At 44.7% G+C, this 16,654-nt stretch overlaps 1 protein-coding gene across 1 annotated transcript in view; it reads right to left on the reverse strand.

Annotated features, from left to right (window-relative positions):
- Window positions 1–10,489, reverse strand: part of LOC139910177 (solute carrier organic anion transporter family member 5A1-like) — a 37,243-nt gene extending 26,754 nt beyond the window's left edge. Inside the window, exon 1 of the mRNA XM_071897399.2 lies at window positions 9,529–10,489. Coding sequence (XP_071753500.1) covers window positions 9,529–10,489 — 961 coding nt within the window. The remainder of the gene's footprint in view (window positions 1–9,528) is intronic.
- Window positions 10,490–16,654: the final 6,165 nt, after the last annotated feature.

Here is a 16,654-nt window from a genome sequence, read left to right on the forward strand (position 1 = left end):
AACACACAAACAGGAAACCCGATGCGACCCGACCTGCTAAAATCTAAAACACCAAGACCTCCGAGACACAGGCAGAGAGGTACAGGTGTAAAAAAACATCACAAACCACATCAGACCCATCCAGTCTTTCCTTTTAAACACATTTTTACCTTCAGAACCAATAGAAACTAATATGGTACTATGGAGCGGGGCAGGAAACCGACTATTTATACACAGTGGCTGCTGGTTGATTTTTTTTTTTTTTCCCTTTCTGAAAATTGACCAGACACTTTTAGGGTTTTAGAATAGATTAGAATAGCAACTTTACTGTCCCCATGGGGAAATTTGGGTTGTGGTGTAACACATTTGAGGTGTTCACAGTAAATATAAAACGAGCAAAGAGTAAAAAACAAACTAGAAATAACCGCCTCGCGATTGAATGCCTCCGCCAACAAGTCAAGTTGCAGTTTACATCCATGTCTGTCCAGACTCATAAAATATATGTAGTGAAGACTTTGAAGGAATTTAATAAAAAGGTATTAAGTGTATTTTTTGGCAAAATGGAAGTTGGAAGAATAATTTCCAGTGAGAAACATGCTGTCTTCACTTAGAGACTATTTTTACAGAGGAGTACAGAGGACTGATAGAGAGCTTCGTCACATGGTGCAACGACAATCACCTGAAGCTCAAGATCAGCAAAACCAATGAGCTTGTGGTGGACTACCAGAGGAACAGGAGGCCCCCTGTCCTGGTTGTCGTCTTTTGTGAGGTCACAGTGACCTTGACCTTGACCTTTGACCACCAAATTCTAATCAGTTCATCCTTGAGTCCAAGTGGACGTTTGTGCCAGATGTAATGAAATTACCTCCAGGCGTTCCTGAGATATCGTTGTTCATGAGAATGGGACGGACGTGAGGTCACAGTGACCCTGACCTTTGACCTTTGACCACCAAAATCTAATCAGTTCATCCTTGAGTCCAAGTGGACGTTTGTGCCAAATTTGAAGAAATTCCCTCAAGGCGTTCCTGAGATATCGCGTTCACGAGAATGGGACGGACGGACGGACGGACGGACAACCTGAGGCATAAAAATAACCAGACAAAACAAAACGCCAGACAACAGACATCTGCAACATGCAATACACTGTGTAATATGCAAATATCGTATATGGAGATCGCATGTTCCAGACCAGCTGGAGTGGGTTAGTCAGTCAGTCAGTTTTAGCAACCAAATATGATTTTTAGATATAGAAATATAGAGAAAAAGCAAAGATACTGGTTGCGCTCAGATGAAAGTCAACTGTAACGCAGGTGAAAGAATCAAAGTACTGAACTCAGTACTCAAAGTAAGAACTATATGCACAAATTTGTACATCCAGTTTCTTTTTTCACTTGCACCTTTAAGTTGGGCACTTATGCAATAAATTCGTTTTTCTTAACTAAAGAAACCTTTTTGTCCTAGACTTTTATTTGCAGTGTGCAGAATTATTTTAAAGGAATACAATATAACCTTCATATGATGGCTGCTACCTGACAAAGTGGTTATTAGTGTATAAAAACCTGCCAGTCTCACAAATGGAAACCTTTTTTATCATACTTTACAGACTTGCAGGTCCTGCCGGACTAAGGGCTGGTTTGTTAAATTCTGTTGTGTGTACTCTTCACTCTTACTGAGCCAGGGTGGGGTGTGTAAATGTTGGTGTGTTTGGGTTCTTGGGGTTTTGTACCTTTGCTGTTTTTTCTTCTGTTCTTCTTTCTTTTATGTGTATATTGTGAGTGTTCCTTACTGTCATTTTTCTTTTCCATGGTAAAAAAAATTCTAAAATTCACACCCACATGCTCATTATGTTGTTTAAAACTGTTTTCAAGAAAAATATTTTGCAAAAAAAAACCAAAACCTGCCAGTCATTGCCAAGACCGCAATTGGTTGGCGACTGGTGTTACGTCCCAAACCTGGATGTAAAAGAAATTGAGAAATGGTCAAGTGTGTCTCTACTCTTCAAAACAGCCAGCGAGAGCTGCGTTTGAACCGAACAACATGCAACCTGTGAGGAGAGGACAAGGAACGCACATGGTGTTCAGTAAGAGGACGCTGCCCACACAGAGGCTTGTAATGAAACAATTTCCTCTCCTGATGCACAAGTGGAGACTTTCTGAGCAGCAACACATCCTATATAAGAGGCTTGGTTATCATGTTTCCTTGTTCAGGAAGGAACTGTATGTATTCACAGATATGAACTGAGCTGTGGCAGGCAAAAGGAAGAGTGTGGATGTTCTTACACTGAGTGATATTCTCTTTTAACATCAATTTGTTCTTATGTGAGTAGATAGGATGATGTGAAAAATGTCCCTTCTGGGGTCACTAACAGGAAAATATATGACCCTCTTGGTACTGTCAGGTGCTTTGGATAAAAGCATCCACCAAATGGTGTAATGTTTTGGTGAGACGAAAACCCACTAAGTTGTGTATCCGGTTCCTCCACTCAGGCTCCAACTTGAACGCTCAAACCAGAATTTGTCAGCGTTGCCATGTAGGGATGGGACAATAACCGGTATGACTATTTATCACAGTTAAAAACAATAAAGTTATGACACCAGCCCTAATTTGTATTACCATGACTACCGTGATAACCGCCGACTTGTTGGGAGGCTGAATAATAAAACGCAAAAAGTCAATAGTTCACATAAATATTTTACATATGTTCGACAGTCTTATAATAAAACTTGTAACAGAAGCATATTACAGTACTGTTTTTAAGGTATTAATAATTATCGTGATGATATCTTATATCAACATAATTCTGGCCAAGGTAATCGTACTATGAAATGTTCATACCGGCATATGGCCTATTGCCATGACAATAAGGAAATCGTACATCATTCACCTGAGATGATTGTCATAATTTTGGCGCTACAGCAGCTTGGACAACGATATACAACAATGGAAAGAAAGCCAAATATCTGACCTGATTGGTATTTGGGGAGACGCCTCAATTCAGTCAAAACTTGACAGCACAGACTGTAACTGAAATGTATCAAAACAATGTAGAGTGAAGTGAATATTGAATATTGGAGTCCCTTCATGTTAAAGTCGAGATGAAACGGCATTTCGAGAGTATCAAACTTCCGTATCGTGACGTATTTCCGAGTGAAACAGGAAAGACAGGCGGGACGTAACGTTGGGAGGAATTTGATTTGAACGTTGAAAAGTGGGCGTGTCATAACACCCGAAGACACACCGAAGTACCGTGCTGCTGCTAGCTAGCTAACTAATGAATCTTAGCTCTGTGCGCTAAAAGTTGAAGATTGATTGATGGGTGGATGTCATGATATTATTGGTTGAAATTGGTTGAGTCCTGCTTACGTAAGCACACGGCATATTTTGTTTTACAGGAAGAAAACATGATTGAATTTTGATATAAGAATACAAAGAAACAGATTTTTTGTATTTTTTTTGGCATATATTGTTAAATAGGTGCACAATATGACCGGGGATGTGATCTAAAAGGGTTAAAAAGGTATTTTTCATTTCATCTCGACTTTAACTAGAGGACAAGCCTGCATACAGAGGGGTAGAAGCACAGTTTCTTTTTGACGTTTTTTTTAGATACTCGTGTCTTTTCCACATCTCTGTCCCTTCTTGTTGTATGGAATATGATGCAGCTAATGTCCGAGAACAGATATTAACAGCCTTCCAAAATAACATACGAGCAGCAAACCCAGACATGAGCGTGAAGGCCTGCGGTGTGTGAATGAAGCCTCAGAGAGCTGCTGTGGACTCGGTCACATGCAGAGAGCTGTGACATGATGCAGCATGCTGGACACAATACCGCAGCACTGTTAAAGCCACTAAAACCATATGCGTGTCTAAGCTGGCACATTAAAATTTCAAGTGGTCGCAGTGTGGCCCACTGCCTCGCATGGGAAGCAAACAGAGCGGGCTCTTATCGGGGTTACAAAGCAATATTGTACTGAATTATTCTAATGCATGTCTGTTACGCCTGTGGGCATGATCTCATATTTAGGCTAACACAGGCAAGAGCCAACATGAACCAGAATGTTTATTCCACAGCGTAAGTGTGTCGGGCCGCAGAACAAAATGGCTCTCCATCTTGTTTTGCACACAGTTCAGTTTGGTTTCGGTAAGCTGGAGGCGTCCCGGTAAAGCACCCAAAACATATTTGGCGCTGACCCAATTTCATGATTTCAGTGCAAAAGCACAGTGTGCAAAATGTATTGTCAACTTAAGAGTAGTTAATCTAAAAACTTAAAGAGTAGCTAGTTTAAAACTTAACAGCAGTTACTTCAAAACTTCAAAAGTAGTAAAAATAGAAATGATTCAAGTAGAGCAGTCGGTATCATGAGGATGTCTTCATGTCTTCATGATGCAGGTGACGTCCCACACAACTACTCTGTATGCCAGTGGAAAACTCAAGGACACGGATACTGAACCACAGCCGTCCCACTGAGCTATTTTACGCTGATTAGCCCATTAAAAGGCGTCTAAGTGGTTATAAACGTCTAGGCTAAAATGAGGCTACATTGGGTTTTAAAGTGATGTTGAACTTTGAACTTTGAACTGTTGAACCGGATTTCCGCAGAATGTCTAGTTCTTTTATATATTGTCAGAATCTGCTTTGTTTGCGTTCATTTATGTGATAGATGTGCGATTTTCAGACTGTTCCTCCAATGAATGGAGAGAGAAAAAAAATTCTCCAATCTCAGTCTTCTGGAGTAACTGACGAAAACTGACACAAATAAAGCATCATCTTGTACTTCTCTGGTGCATATTTTTGATATCTACAGCTGTTTGTGCATTGTTTAAAAATGTAATAATGTATTTACAGCTTGGTCTAAAACTGGGTATGCATTGTCAAAACGATCCTGGCCTGCATGAGAGCTAAAGCAGAGATGTGATGCTGAAGTGGGACAGTAGGCCCAGTAATGGTGCAGCGCAGAACATCTAGAATGTAAAAACCCCCACAAGTGCTTTCAGCCCTCTTGTCTCTGAATTTGGCCTCGTTGTCAAGTGGATCCTCTTTAAATAACAAATTGCCAGGAATAAAGCGCGTCTTTGTCCCGGTGTGATGTCGACCCCCTTGTTCTTAGAGCCACACAGAATATGTTGCATTGTGCGGCGCCGGCCCGGCCGCGCTCCCGCTACGCACCGCCATCTGACTTAAGATTCGCTGGAATTTAAAGCTCAACGTGCCGCTCAGCCGCTCTTTAATCTCCATCAGCAGCCTAGGAAAACCGGGAGACGCCTTTGATCAGACGAGGGATTACGAGACAAATGGTACCAATTGATTTCGGTTCGCGTTTTTTAACGTAGGCCTGCGCCAGGAAATCCCCCCGCTTTTGTACGACCTTGATCAATCTGTGTTTTATAACCCGAGTGACGGGGAAGTTGCCACAGCGGTGGTCCGTCTACCTGCCAGTCCTGCTGAATCTACAGTTTGGCTGCAGATTCACTGAAGCCTCCGCTCATCTCACATCCTCCCAGTAACATAATGACCTAAGTAGGCTAAGCAGCATAAGAGGCCCATCAGTGTACAGTCAGCCGTTTCTGGCAAGGCCATCCCATGGACAATGACAGATACACAGGCATCCCAACGCAGGCAAAAGACAAGGCGTGTCAAACCTGCCAATATATGCTCTAAAACTCCTTTTAGGTCATTTTAAAACACGCATTTTAAGCAAATAAAATAATCCTAAAAAGTTGCTTCAAAGCACCATGGTGCAGTTTCGATGCTTCCTCTTGCACAGGCTGCTGCATAGACAGTAGTGTTTCTTCTGTTTGCAGCAATAGTGCATAAAGGTAATTTTGATTGTGGTTCCATGTCTGTCTATAATTTGACACCAGTTTTGGTTATAATAACAGTCATAGAGGTAAAACTGGCACTTTTTGGATGCTTTATCATGCTGAAGGTCTTAAAGCTCATTCTTAACATTGACTATCACAACTGGAAACTTTACTTTTTTGTCAACTGGGCTGATAAATCCTGAAATCCACCAGCCACTTTCACTATTTTACCAACCAGCACAACCAGTTTCTTCACCTCCAAATGACAGCCAGCTACCAGGGAGACAAACATACATGGCACACACAAAATCTACCAACATTTGGCAGTTGGACATTTCCTGGCTTGTGTTCTGGAGGATTCTGGGTTGAGTTTTTATTTTCACATTTCCTTGATAAGCGGTGTTAATGTTCTAGCTGTGTTGGCCCAGCGTTGGTGCATAAACTCCAGGGGAAACGCTGTAGCTCCTCCTCAAGCCAAGTCCCGGGCGTAACCGACCGTGTCCCCATTAAAGAGACTGGAGAAGCTGTCAGCTGCCATTAAGCCAACCTTCCGCTTTAATGTGTTTCTCCAGTCAAATCAAACCATACCCCCCCACCCCACCCCCCGCCCCGCTCTGCTCCATCCCACCGCCGCTGACCGTAAACTGTCAGGACAGGACACAAACCTTTTCATTCACCGGTTACGCTGGCAGTCGTACAGCAAACTTCAGCGGGCGCTTTAAGTGTGTCTTACCAGCCAAAGGTATTTTTTTCAAAGACGATGTGACTGCCAAACTCTTGGCTGGTTACCTGCCAAAGAGGCTGGTAGGGCAAATAAAGTTAGCAGCCGCAGCCAAAGATGCAGCAGTATTTTGCTGTTGGCTGGAGGTAAATTCCAATTCAGGTTTGTACACTTTTCCATTCGAAATTCACACACCTCATTTATTTAGACGCTGCAAATCTAACGCTCATTTCTTTTACACCTTGGTCTTAAAAATCTGCCATGTGAAAAGATTATATAAACACACTATTTCAGAGGCAAGCACATTGCAGCCAAGTGGTTATTTTCCTCTTTTTCCAAACTTCCTCGTGATCGTTTACGTTTTTCTATACCGTTGATGACCAGGAGGTTGTCAGAATAATTTTTCATACTTCCCAGGCTCCTGCAGGTGACCCAGTACCACCGACTGGCCGCTCCACTGATCCACAGACAAATATTCAACAGCATTTGGCTTTTGGCTGAGGGTAATATTTTCCCCATTCTGATTCATAGACTTTTCCACTCCAAATTCCCACATTTTTCCAGATTTTGTATTGAGACGTTGCAAATTTACTGCCTATGTTTTTACGCCTTGGTCTTTAGGTAAATAACATCGCAATACTGTACACGTTCTTTCTGAAGCAAGCACACTGCATCCAAGTGGTGAATTTCTACACTTTAGCCAAACTTCCTCATGATTTTTTGAAGATTTCCTAAACTTTTAACAAACTGGCAGCTGTCAAAATCATTTTTCATACTACCTGGCTGCTCCACTGATCCACAGCCAAACAATCAACAGTATTTCGTTATTGGCTCACACATTTTCATTCGAAATTCGCACGCTCGTTTTTCTCATTTTTTTGAATTTGCTAATTTATCACTCATTCTTTCACACCTTGGACTTGAGGCTAGAGAGCTCATATCATATTAAACACACTCTTTCAAAATTGCAGCTAAGTGGTTATTTTCCAGACTTTTTCCTCATAGTCATTCATGTTTTTTTCATACTTTTAACCCTGCAGCACCGACTGGCTGCTCCACCAATCAAAGCCCCTCTGTCGTCTGTCCCATTGGCTTTATTCAAAATCGGGTTCGGACCAAAGCCGAGTCTTTGTGGGACTTTTATGTTTTTTTTTGGTTCCAACGGCAGGAATGCACATAAGACCTCCTCTCCCCCCCCCCCCCCCCCCCCCCCTTTTCCCTCTTCTGTTTCGTAACCCAGCTCCCTCTCGTTTAATTAGGCTTTACCTTGTTTGAGGCTACTGGGGCGAGAACTTCTGGGACGGCATGTGAATGGGAAGGGGAGGGGTCCGACCGGAGCCGAAGGTCAGACAGTCAGTTTGGCCGCAGAACGTTCTGGAGTAAAGTGTATTTGAATGAACGACGAGGCCGCGGAGGTGGTGTGTGTGGGAGTGGGGAGACGCTCTGCCTCTGAGCAAGGCAGCAGAGCCTGGTCAGTGCCTGCAGGTGTTCGGTGACTAATGCACTTCCATCTTCTACTGCAACCATACTGCAGCACTACCAGTCAAAAGTTTGGACACACCGCATTTTTCTTTATTTTTTACCATTTTCCACGTTTTAGAATAACAGTAAAGACGTCAAAACTATGAAATAACACAAATGGAATTATGCAGCGACCAAAAAATTGTCAAATCAAAACTATCTTATATTTTAGATTCTTTAAAGTAGCCGCCCTTTGCCTTGATGGAAAGGCAAAAGGCTTTGGAAAGAAATTCATACATAGGATCAACTTCACTATTTATATTTGTCTAAGAGACAAATTTCAAGCATTTAAGCAGAAGCCTTTAGATCAAAATGGCTTTAAGAGAATGAAAAACACAGAAGATTCAGTCAGGTGGGTCCAGACCTTTGACTGGTAGTGTAAATGTCTTCAACTCTTCATTTTAAGTCTAGTAGATTTTAATTGTATATATTTTTTTGGATATATCGTCTAATATTTTTAGTGTTTTCTGCACTGTCCCTCTGCATTGTATGTCAGCTCTTGTTGCCTTTATATCACATGTGTGAGTATTGGCTGTTGTCCAAGGGTCTCTGCACCAATATAACACGACAAATACCTGTATGTTCATTGTTCTCAGCGATTAAACCGATTCTAAGACTGCAATCACACCTACAGTTCATTTTCTTTGGGCGAAACCGAAGTGGAAAAGTTAAGAGTTGTTGCAATTCTGTATTTGGTTAGTTTCGTTTCAAACTGCCCAAGCAAACCAGAGCTTGTGAGCAAAAGTCACATGACTTACGAGCAGCTCCTTTATTGGACAGAGTTTTTTGGTGACCTGTCATCTTGCCAGGTTACAGATTTTGGCGGCAGTAACTGTACCTCAGCATGATGGACTGCGCTCTTCTTCTGTGGTGTTCATACCAGTTAAGAACACATGAAGAAATAGCTGAATATGAGCATCAGTCCCGACTTCATTTTGTCCTGCTAGGCTTTCCAAGCATGAGGAACTGCTGACTATCACATGTCAACATCCATCTCTGTCTACCCATAATCCCTTGCGTTTTGGGGTCGTTTCCTATAGTTGGTTGGATTACGTTCTCACTCCTAACGAACCGCACCGCAGTTCTCTTGTTAGAGTGCTGTTTTATTTGGTGCCCCCAGAGTTCAAAGGTCATTGTTCGCACCTGGACAAACAAACTGGACTAAAGGAGGAAACACTGCAGAGTTTGAAGAAACCGCTCTGAACATGCAGGCTGTGAACGCACCCTAACTCTGACGACACTAAACATAACATTCGTGCAACAGGGTCTAGCTCAATGGTTCTCAATCACGTGCCATCGTGACCCAAATGTCCGCAGAGTTTTCATTCCAGCCAATCACTGCAGCAGCTGATTTCACCGTTTAGTTCACCTTCAGCCAGAGAGAGGAGGAGCTCACAGTGAAATCAGCAGTGATTGGTTGGAATGAACACCTGCAGACTTTTGAGTCACGACGGCGAACGGCTGAGCGTTTCATCGCACATTCCCAACAAAACGAACGCTCTTACCTAGATACAAGGAGGCGTTCTCCTTCTTGACGTTGTCGTCCAGGTAGGTGGGTCCCAGCGTGTAGATGGGCGTGGATCCCATGCCCACCAGGATCTGGGCGATGACGAACAGCGCCACGTACAGGTTGTGCTCGTTGCCCTCCTGGTCTCTGGGGCAGGAGGTGACGTCGACGCGGTCCCTGCCGCTGGCGTTGCTGTTCATGCACAGGCCCTCGTTGCCCGAGGACGAGTTGACCTCCTGGATCTGGTAGGGCGGGGAGATGAAGTGAGGTAAGGAGAAGAGGGCGGCGCCCACGGCGATGAAGACCCCGCCCACCGCCAGCCAGCGAGGCCTCTGGCCCCGCCCGCCGAAGTAGCTGATGAAGACGACCACCACCAGGCTCCCGATGTCGAAGCAGCTGACGAGGAGGCCCGACTCGGAGCTCCTCAGGCTGTAGCGCTTCTCGATGGTGGTGATGACGCTGCTGAGGTAGCCGGACACCATGAGCGACTGGATGAAGGTCAGGTAGCACATGCAGAACAGGAAGCAGCGCGAGTCCTGCAGGATGACGCTGAGGTACTTCCTGCTGGGCAGGCGGAACCGAGCGAGCCTGGAGGCGAAGAACCCCGGCGGTTTCCTCCTCGCCAGGTTCTTGCTCCTGCGGATCTCGGTGTTCTCCATGTAGGAGCTCGGCCGGTTCAGCGCCGCCTTCCCCGGCTTGGGCGGGTAGTTGGTTCTGGTCGGAGACTCGGCCTGGAAGGACTCGGTCTTGGCCGGCGGCTGGATGAACTCGGTGCTCTCCTCCGCCGTTATGGACATCTGCACGGAGCCGCCTAGCAAGGTCTCCTCCTGCGGCGCCGCTTCGTTCAAAATGGGCAAACTTTTGGATTTGAAGTTGGCGGCCGGTTCCTCGAGCTCGCTGGAGAAGCCGTCCTCCTTCCGCAGAGACTCTGACAGCTCCGTTTCCTCGTGGTCGGCCATCTTTTCCAGTCGAACCCGGCTTTTTTTCGGGTGTGCAAAAGTAAAACAGTCCAGTTTCAAGCCTACATTTACAGTTCAGAGGCTGTTATTATTAATAGGTGCATCTACTCCCACAAATAGTGTCTCTGGCACCAAGAAAGGCCCCAATAGCAAGAAGACAGCGAGAAGAAAACGGGCTCACGGCTTCAGCATTTGCTTATCTGCAGCGCTGGCAGGACAGCCTCTGGTTCGGGTTTATCTTCTCCTGCCAGCCTCTGATGTGGAGGCAGACTCGGGCCTCCTCAGCTCCGTGGCCGGGACTCCCTGCGGATGCACAACAACATTTCCACTTTGCAGACGCTTTTCTCAGCAGGATGTTTCTGCTCTGACGCTCGCAGCCTGGACAAAATGAACTTGCAGAGTCTGCGCCGCATCGCCGACCGCCCTGCCAGTGAAAACAACACAATCACAATGTCATTTTGTTGAATACCTTACATGATGATGCTCTCTCCCCCCTCTCTCTCTCTCTCTCTCTCCAAGTCAAGGGCATCCCCCGATATTATCACCGCACCAGCTGTCCTTCCAGCAGGCGAGATAGCTTGTCATTTAGAGGAAAATTCAAGTGTAAATCCCACGCGATTTAAGGTAAAAATAGAGATACGAGAGAGAAAATAATCGGCGAGAAAACAGTGAAGTGTGAAGCGGCTGAGCGGAGTCAGACGGCGGCGAGCTGCTGGATAATGTTGCATTGAGAAAGACCGCAGTGCTCGGCTGCTCGCTGTGTTGACAACATCGCGTCAAGCCCAACAGAGTTAGCGACACTTGCACCGGAAAGGGGTCGGTGTCGCCTTCAAAATAAAAGCTTCACCTTTGATTTGTAATTCAAAAATACTCGGTTTTAGTGACAACCACACTGAAAAGATTAGGCTAAGGCGCCGATAGTTCAGGGAAAAGACTTTATGAAAAAGACGTAAAGAATGTCAAGATTAGTTTGCATAAAAAGGCTAGAAGAGGTGTGCACATCCAACCTATAGGCTATTTAGGCCAGGAGCTGCTAAAAGAGTCATGAACAGTGGTTCAGAAAAGGATTATCCGCACACTGGATTACAGCTCCTTTCTAATGTGTGCGGATAATCCTTTTTTAACTACTTGACATAATTTTGTGTACCTGTAGCCTACTTTCACTGTGCACCCAGCAGCACATTTTTGTTATGTAACTTTATTACTAAATTCGTTTTTCTTAATCTTGGCATTCTTTCTTTTTCATGAGTCTTTTTACCCTCAAATATAAATGCGTGTGTGAATGTCATCAGTGTATTTGTTTCCAGCTGACCACACAATAAAAATCTAGGCCTACTGAAGCTTGAAGTAAAGTAGCAGAGCTTTTTTTTCCTGATATTTGGTGTACCCAACACAACAGCAAAGCCGAACAGAAAAGCTCATTGAAATCCTTAGGCCTGCATTTAATATGCGGTGAAACCCTGCAAAATAAATACTAAGGTATTTCCTGCTGAGAGAGTGCCTTGTGGACGGGTAAATCTAAGGTTTAAAATAAATATTTTATGACTTGAACACAAAAAACATAACAGACAGTTTAGAAGGATGTCTAGATAAAAGAGACATTTTAAAACAATAGCCGTGGAACAATTTTTCCTAAAGGCTACACAATTGCAGCACCTGTAGGCCTACATGATGTCAAGTCAACCAGGCGTGCTGTATGGAAAGACACTTCCACCATACGCCATTACAAATCTACGAATTGAATGTTATCTCACTTGTTAGTAAACGTACATACCTGGTAGAACATATCTTAAGACCTTTCAGGAATTGTTACGGTGTACTGGTGAATTCGGCATACACATTATCCAACAAGCAGCACTTAATTTAATTAAATTATAACTTTTATACTTGGTTCACATTTTTCGCTGCCGCCCACCACTGGCTGAAGAATAAAAGAATAACAGATTAAACCTTTGGAAAAGTTCACATTTTATTAAAATGAACGCAATTTATGTTTATGTTATGTTTGCCGAATGTACCAGAGGACTTTACAGAATCAGAAAACGTATTACTTTTTGTTCTACGACGTGTGTACCTTTGGCGATAAGCAAGATGTTGTTAAATTGACTGTTTTTGAATAGAGTTTGGTGTGACATGAGAGAACGGAGCGCAGCGGGGCTAGCAAAAAGCAAAGAACGGGTTTAATCTTTAAAGGTACAACCGGAAGTACTACATTATGTCCTGACTGGTGTTGACGCTGGTCTTGACAAGTCTAACCAGTCAGCTAGCGGTACGGCAGAGCTAACGGTCCTCAATGAATAAAAAAAATAATAACAGCGATACTGCGCTTTACAAACCTGACATTCTTAAGCGACGGCACGGTCTTCCAATCCTCATGTCCAAGTCCCAAAGCCCCCGAGAGGACAGTCGGTTATAGTCAGGAGAAATTCTCCCGTACAAACACTACGCTAAAACATACTGAGTTGCGTCAAGTCAGACAGAGTTAGATAGAATAGTACCGGAAGATAGACGGTTCTGTCTTCAGAATAAAAGCATGAAATGTGTCACGGGGGAGCGAGGTTTACTAGCAGTGGTTTCCAAAAAAAATTAAAACATAAATGTACAGAAACACCAGTATGCACAGAGTGCTAGGGGTACGTAACATAATTATAAAAGGACCTTAAAGGAAAGGCAAATATTTATTAGTTTCACAGCTTAGAAGATAAAATAGTATTCATATATTTTTCGTAGGCCTATCGTGAAGTTGCCTGTAACATGCTAATACATAATCTGGCCTGTTAAGGCTCAGTTTAAGGCCGCCATGTCTGTGGTTCTTGAAAGCTTTTTGAATTCAGGAGATATCACCAAACGCGAGTGCGATTTTCTTAGAATCCACCCCAAAATCGATTGGGATTGGATCGATAGATTCTCTTACCTCTGCTGTCTCTACTTTTGTTGATTTTTTTTTTTTTTTTATCAGACCCTTAGCTGAAGGGCCCCCTCATATGTCAAAGACACAGGTCATCTGATTTCCCCTCCCCGACTTTTGATGTAGTTTTCACACTAATGTCCCTCATGGAGCCATTCACGCTCTTGAGTTTTTTCTACAGTCACACAGTGCAGACTTGATTCCCTCAAATTAGGATTAGGCTTGAGGAAATCAAAATGCCCAACATCTTGGTTTACACGAGATATGTTGATGATATATTTTGCATATTTAAAGGTATGCAAAATATGCCTTGGGTAAGACCGATCAGGCGATAAACTAAATACAGTTTAATAAACTAAATACAGTCAGTCAGGAGTCAGTCAGTCAGTCAGGAGTCAGGAGTCAGTCAGTCAGTCAGGAGTCAGGAGTCAGTCAGTCAGTCAGTCAGTCAGTCAGGAGTCAGGAGTCAGTCAGTCAGTCAGGAGTCAGTCAGTCAGTCAGTCAGTCAGTCAGTCAGTCAGTCAGGAGTCAGGAGTCAGTCAGTCAGTCAGGAGTCAGTCAGTCAGGAGTCAGTCAGTCAGTCAGGAGTCAGTCAGTCAGTCAGGAGTCAGTCAGTCAGTCAGTCAGGAGTCAGTCAGTCAGTCAGTCAGTCAGGAGTCAGTCAGGAGTCAGTCAGTCAGTCAGGAGTCAGTCAGTCAGTCAGTCAGTCAGGAGTCAGTCAGGAGTCAGTCAGTCAGTCAGTCAGGAGTCAGTCAGTCAGGAGTCAGTCAGTCAGTCAGGAGTCAGTCAGGAGTCAGTCAGTCAGTCAGTCAGTCAGTCAGGAGTCAGTCAGTCAGGAGTCAGTCAGTCAGTCAGGAGTCAGTCAGTCAGTCAGTCAGGAGTCAGTCAGTCAGTCAGTCAGTCAGTCAGTCAGTCAGTTAGTCAGGAGTTAGTCAGTCAGTCAGTCAGTCAGTCAGGAGTCAGTCAGTCAGGAGTCAGTCAGTCAGTCAGGAGTCAGTCAGTCAGTCAGTCAGTCAGTCAGTCAGTCAGTCAGTCAGGAGTCAGTCAGTCAGTCAGTCAGGAGTCAGTCAGTCAGTCAGGAGTCAGTCAGTCAGTCAGTCAGTCAGTCAGTCAGGAGTTAGTCAGTCAGTCAGTCAGTCAGTCAGGAGTCAGTCAGTCAGTCAGTCAGGAGTCAGTCAGTCAGTCAGTCAGTCAGGAGTCAGTCAGTCAGTCAGTCAGTCAGTCAGTCAGTTAGGAGTCAGTCAGTCAGGAGTCAGTCAGTCAGTCAGTCAGGAGTCAGTCAGTCAGTCAGGAGTTAGTTAGTCAGGAGTCAGTCAGTCAGTCAGTCAGTCAGGAGTTAGTTAGTCAGGAGTCAGTCAGTTAGTCAGTCAGTCAGTCAGTCAGTCAGTCAGGAGTCAGTCAGTCAGTCAGTCAGTCAGTCAGTCAGTCAGGAGTCAGTCAGTCAGTCAGTCAGTCAGTCAGTCAGTCAGTCAGGAGTCAGTCAGTCAGTCAGTCAGGAGTCAGTCAGTTAGTCAGTCAGTCAGGAGTCAGTCAGTCAGTCAGTCAGTCAGGAGTCAGTCAGTCAGTCAGTCAAGAGTCAGTCAGTCAGTCAGTCAGTCAGTCAAGAGTCAGTCAGTCAGTCAGTCAGTCAGTCAGTCAGTCAGTCAGGAGTCAGTCAGTCACTCAGTCAGTCAGTCAGTCAGTCAGTCAGTCAGGAGTCAGTCAGTCACTCAGTCAGTCAGGAGTCAGTCAGTCAGTCAGTCAGTCAGTCAGTCAGTCAGGAGTCAGTCAGTCACTCAGTCAGTCAGGAGTCAGTCAGTCAGTCAGGAGTCAGTCAGTCAGTCAGTCAGGAGTCAGTCAGTCAGTCAGTCAGTCAGGAGTCAGTCAGTCAGTCGCTCAGTCAGTCAGTCAGGAGTCAGTCAGTCAGTCAGTCAGTCAGGAGTCAGTCAGTCAGGAGTCAGTCAGTCAGTCAGTCAGTCAGTCAGTCAGGAGTCAGTCAGTCAGTCAGTCAGGAGTCAGTCAGTCAGTCAGTCAGTCAGTCAGGAGTTAGTTAGTCAGGAGTCAGTCAGTCAGTCAGTCAGTCAGGAGTCAGTCAGTCAGTCAGGAGTTAGTTAGTCAGGAGTCAGTCAGTCAGTCAGTCAGTCAGGAGTCAGTCAGTCAGTCAGGAGTCAGTCAGTCAGTCAGTCAGGAGTCAGTCAGTCAGTCAGGAGTCAGTTAGTCAGTCAGTCAGTCAGTCAGTCAGTCAGTCAGGAGTCAGTCAGTCACTCAGTCAGTCAGGAGTCAGTCAGTCAGTCAGGAGTCAGTCAGTCAGTCAGTCAGGAGTCAGTCAGTCAGTCAGTCAGTCAGGAGTCAGTCACTCAGTCAGTCAGTCAGGAGTCAGTCAGTCAGTCAGTCAGTCAGGAGTCAGTCAGTCAGTCAGTCAGTCAGTCAGGAGTCAGTCAGTCAGTCAGTCAGGTAACACTTAGTGAGATGATGCACTTCGTCAGATGGCCTCTAGAGGGCGTTTTTGACTGTGAGCTGCAGTGTTTCCCATACAGACAACAGAGGCAAAATCAAACCAAAAGTTGGTCAGTGTATAGAAATGGATCTAAATGGATCTCTAATGGCCTGATGTCGCATCACATCATGTCAGTAATTTGGAGATGTACAGACAGCAGACCAGCAGACTGAACTCAATCCACAGAGTCTGAAACTTAACATTTCACAGTCAGTAACGGGGGGTTTTCAGACAGTAACTCGTCTTCGCTGCCCTACAGACTTTAACGGCAGGTGACGTCATCTTGTGGTATTTAAGTAACATTAGTGGAATCAGGTAATTTAACCGTGTGGCAGCGCTTCAGTGCAGAGAATTGAACACACACGCCATGGGTCTGTACAGGATCTGTGCTTGTTCATAATCACCAGGCTGTCTACTACTTTTTATCCCCATGTATCAGCCCGTCTTGAGCGCGCGCTTCGTTTTGCCTACATAGTATTTACCACATGGACAAGATATAATGCCTCTCGTGTTGCAGGAAATTATCCCCTTAATGGGAAAAGTCTTGCCCGGCGGCATTTAACGGTGCTGTTACACAAGCGCCACATCTAGAATTTCCATCTGGGACGGGGGCAAGTTTGGTTTGGGGGGAATTAACCGCTGCTAGTGGGGGCAGGTCAGAGTGTACTAGATCAGTGGTTCTCAACGTGGGGTCCGGGGACCACCAGGGGTCCTTGAGGGGGTTCCAGGTGGTCCCCAGCAAACTGATGAATTGTTAAACTTCAGCATTATTTCATTTACA

Source organism: Centroberyx gerrardi, chromosome 13 (assembly GCF_048128805.1).
Source record: "Centroberyx gerrardi isolate f3 chromosome 13, fCenGer3.hap1.cur.20231027, whole genome shotgun sequence".
Lineage (NCBI taxonomy): Eukaryota > Metazoa > Chordata > Actinopteri > Beryciformes > Berycidae > Centroberyx > Centroberyx gerrardi.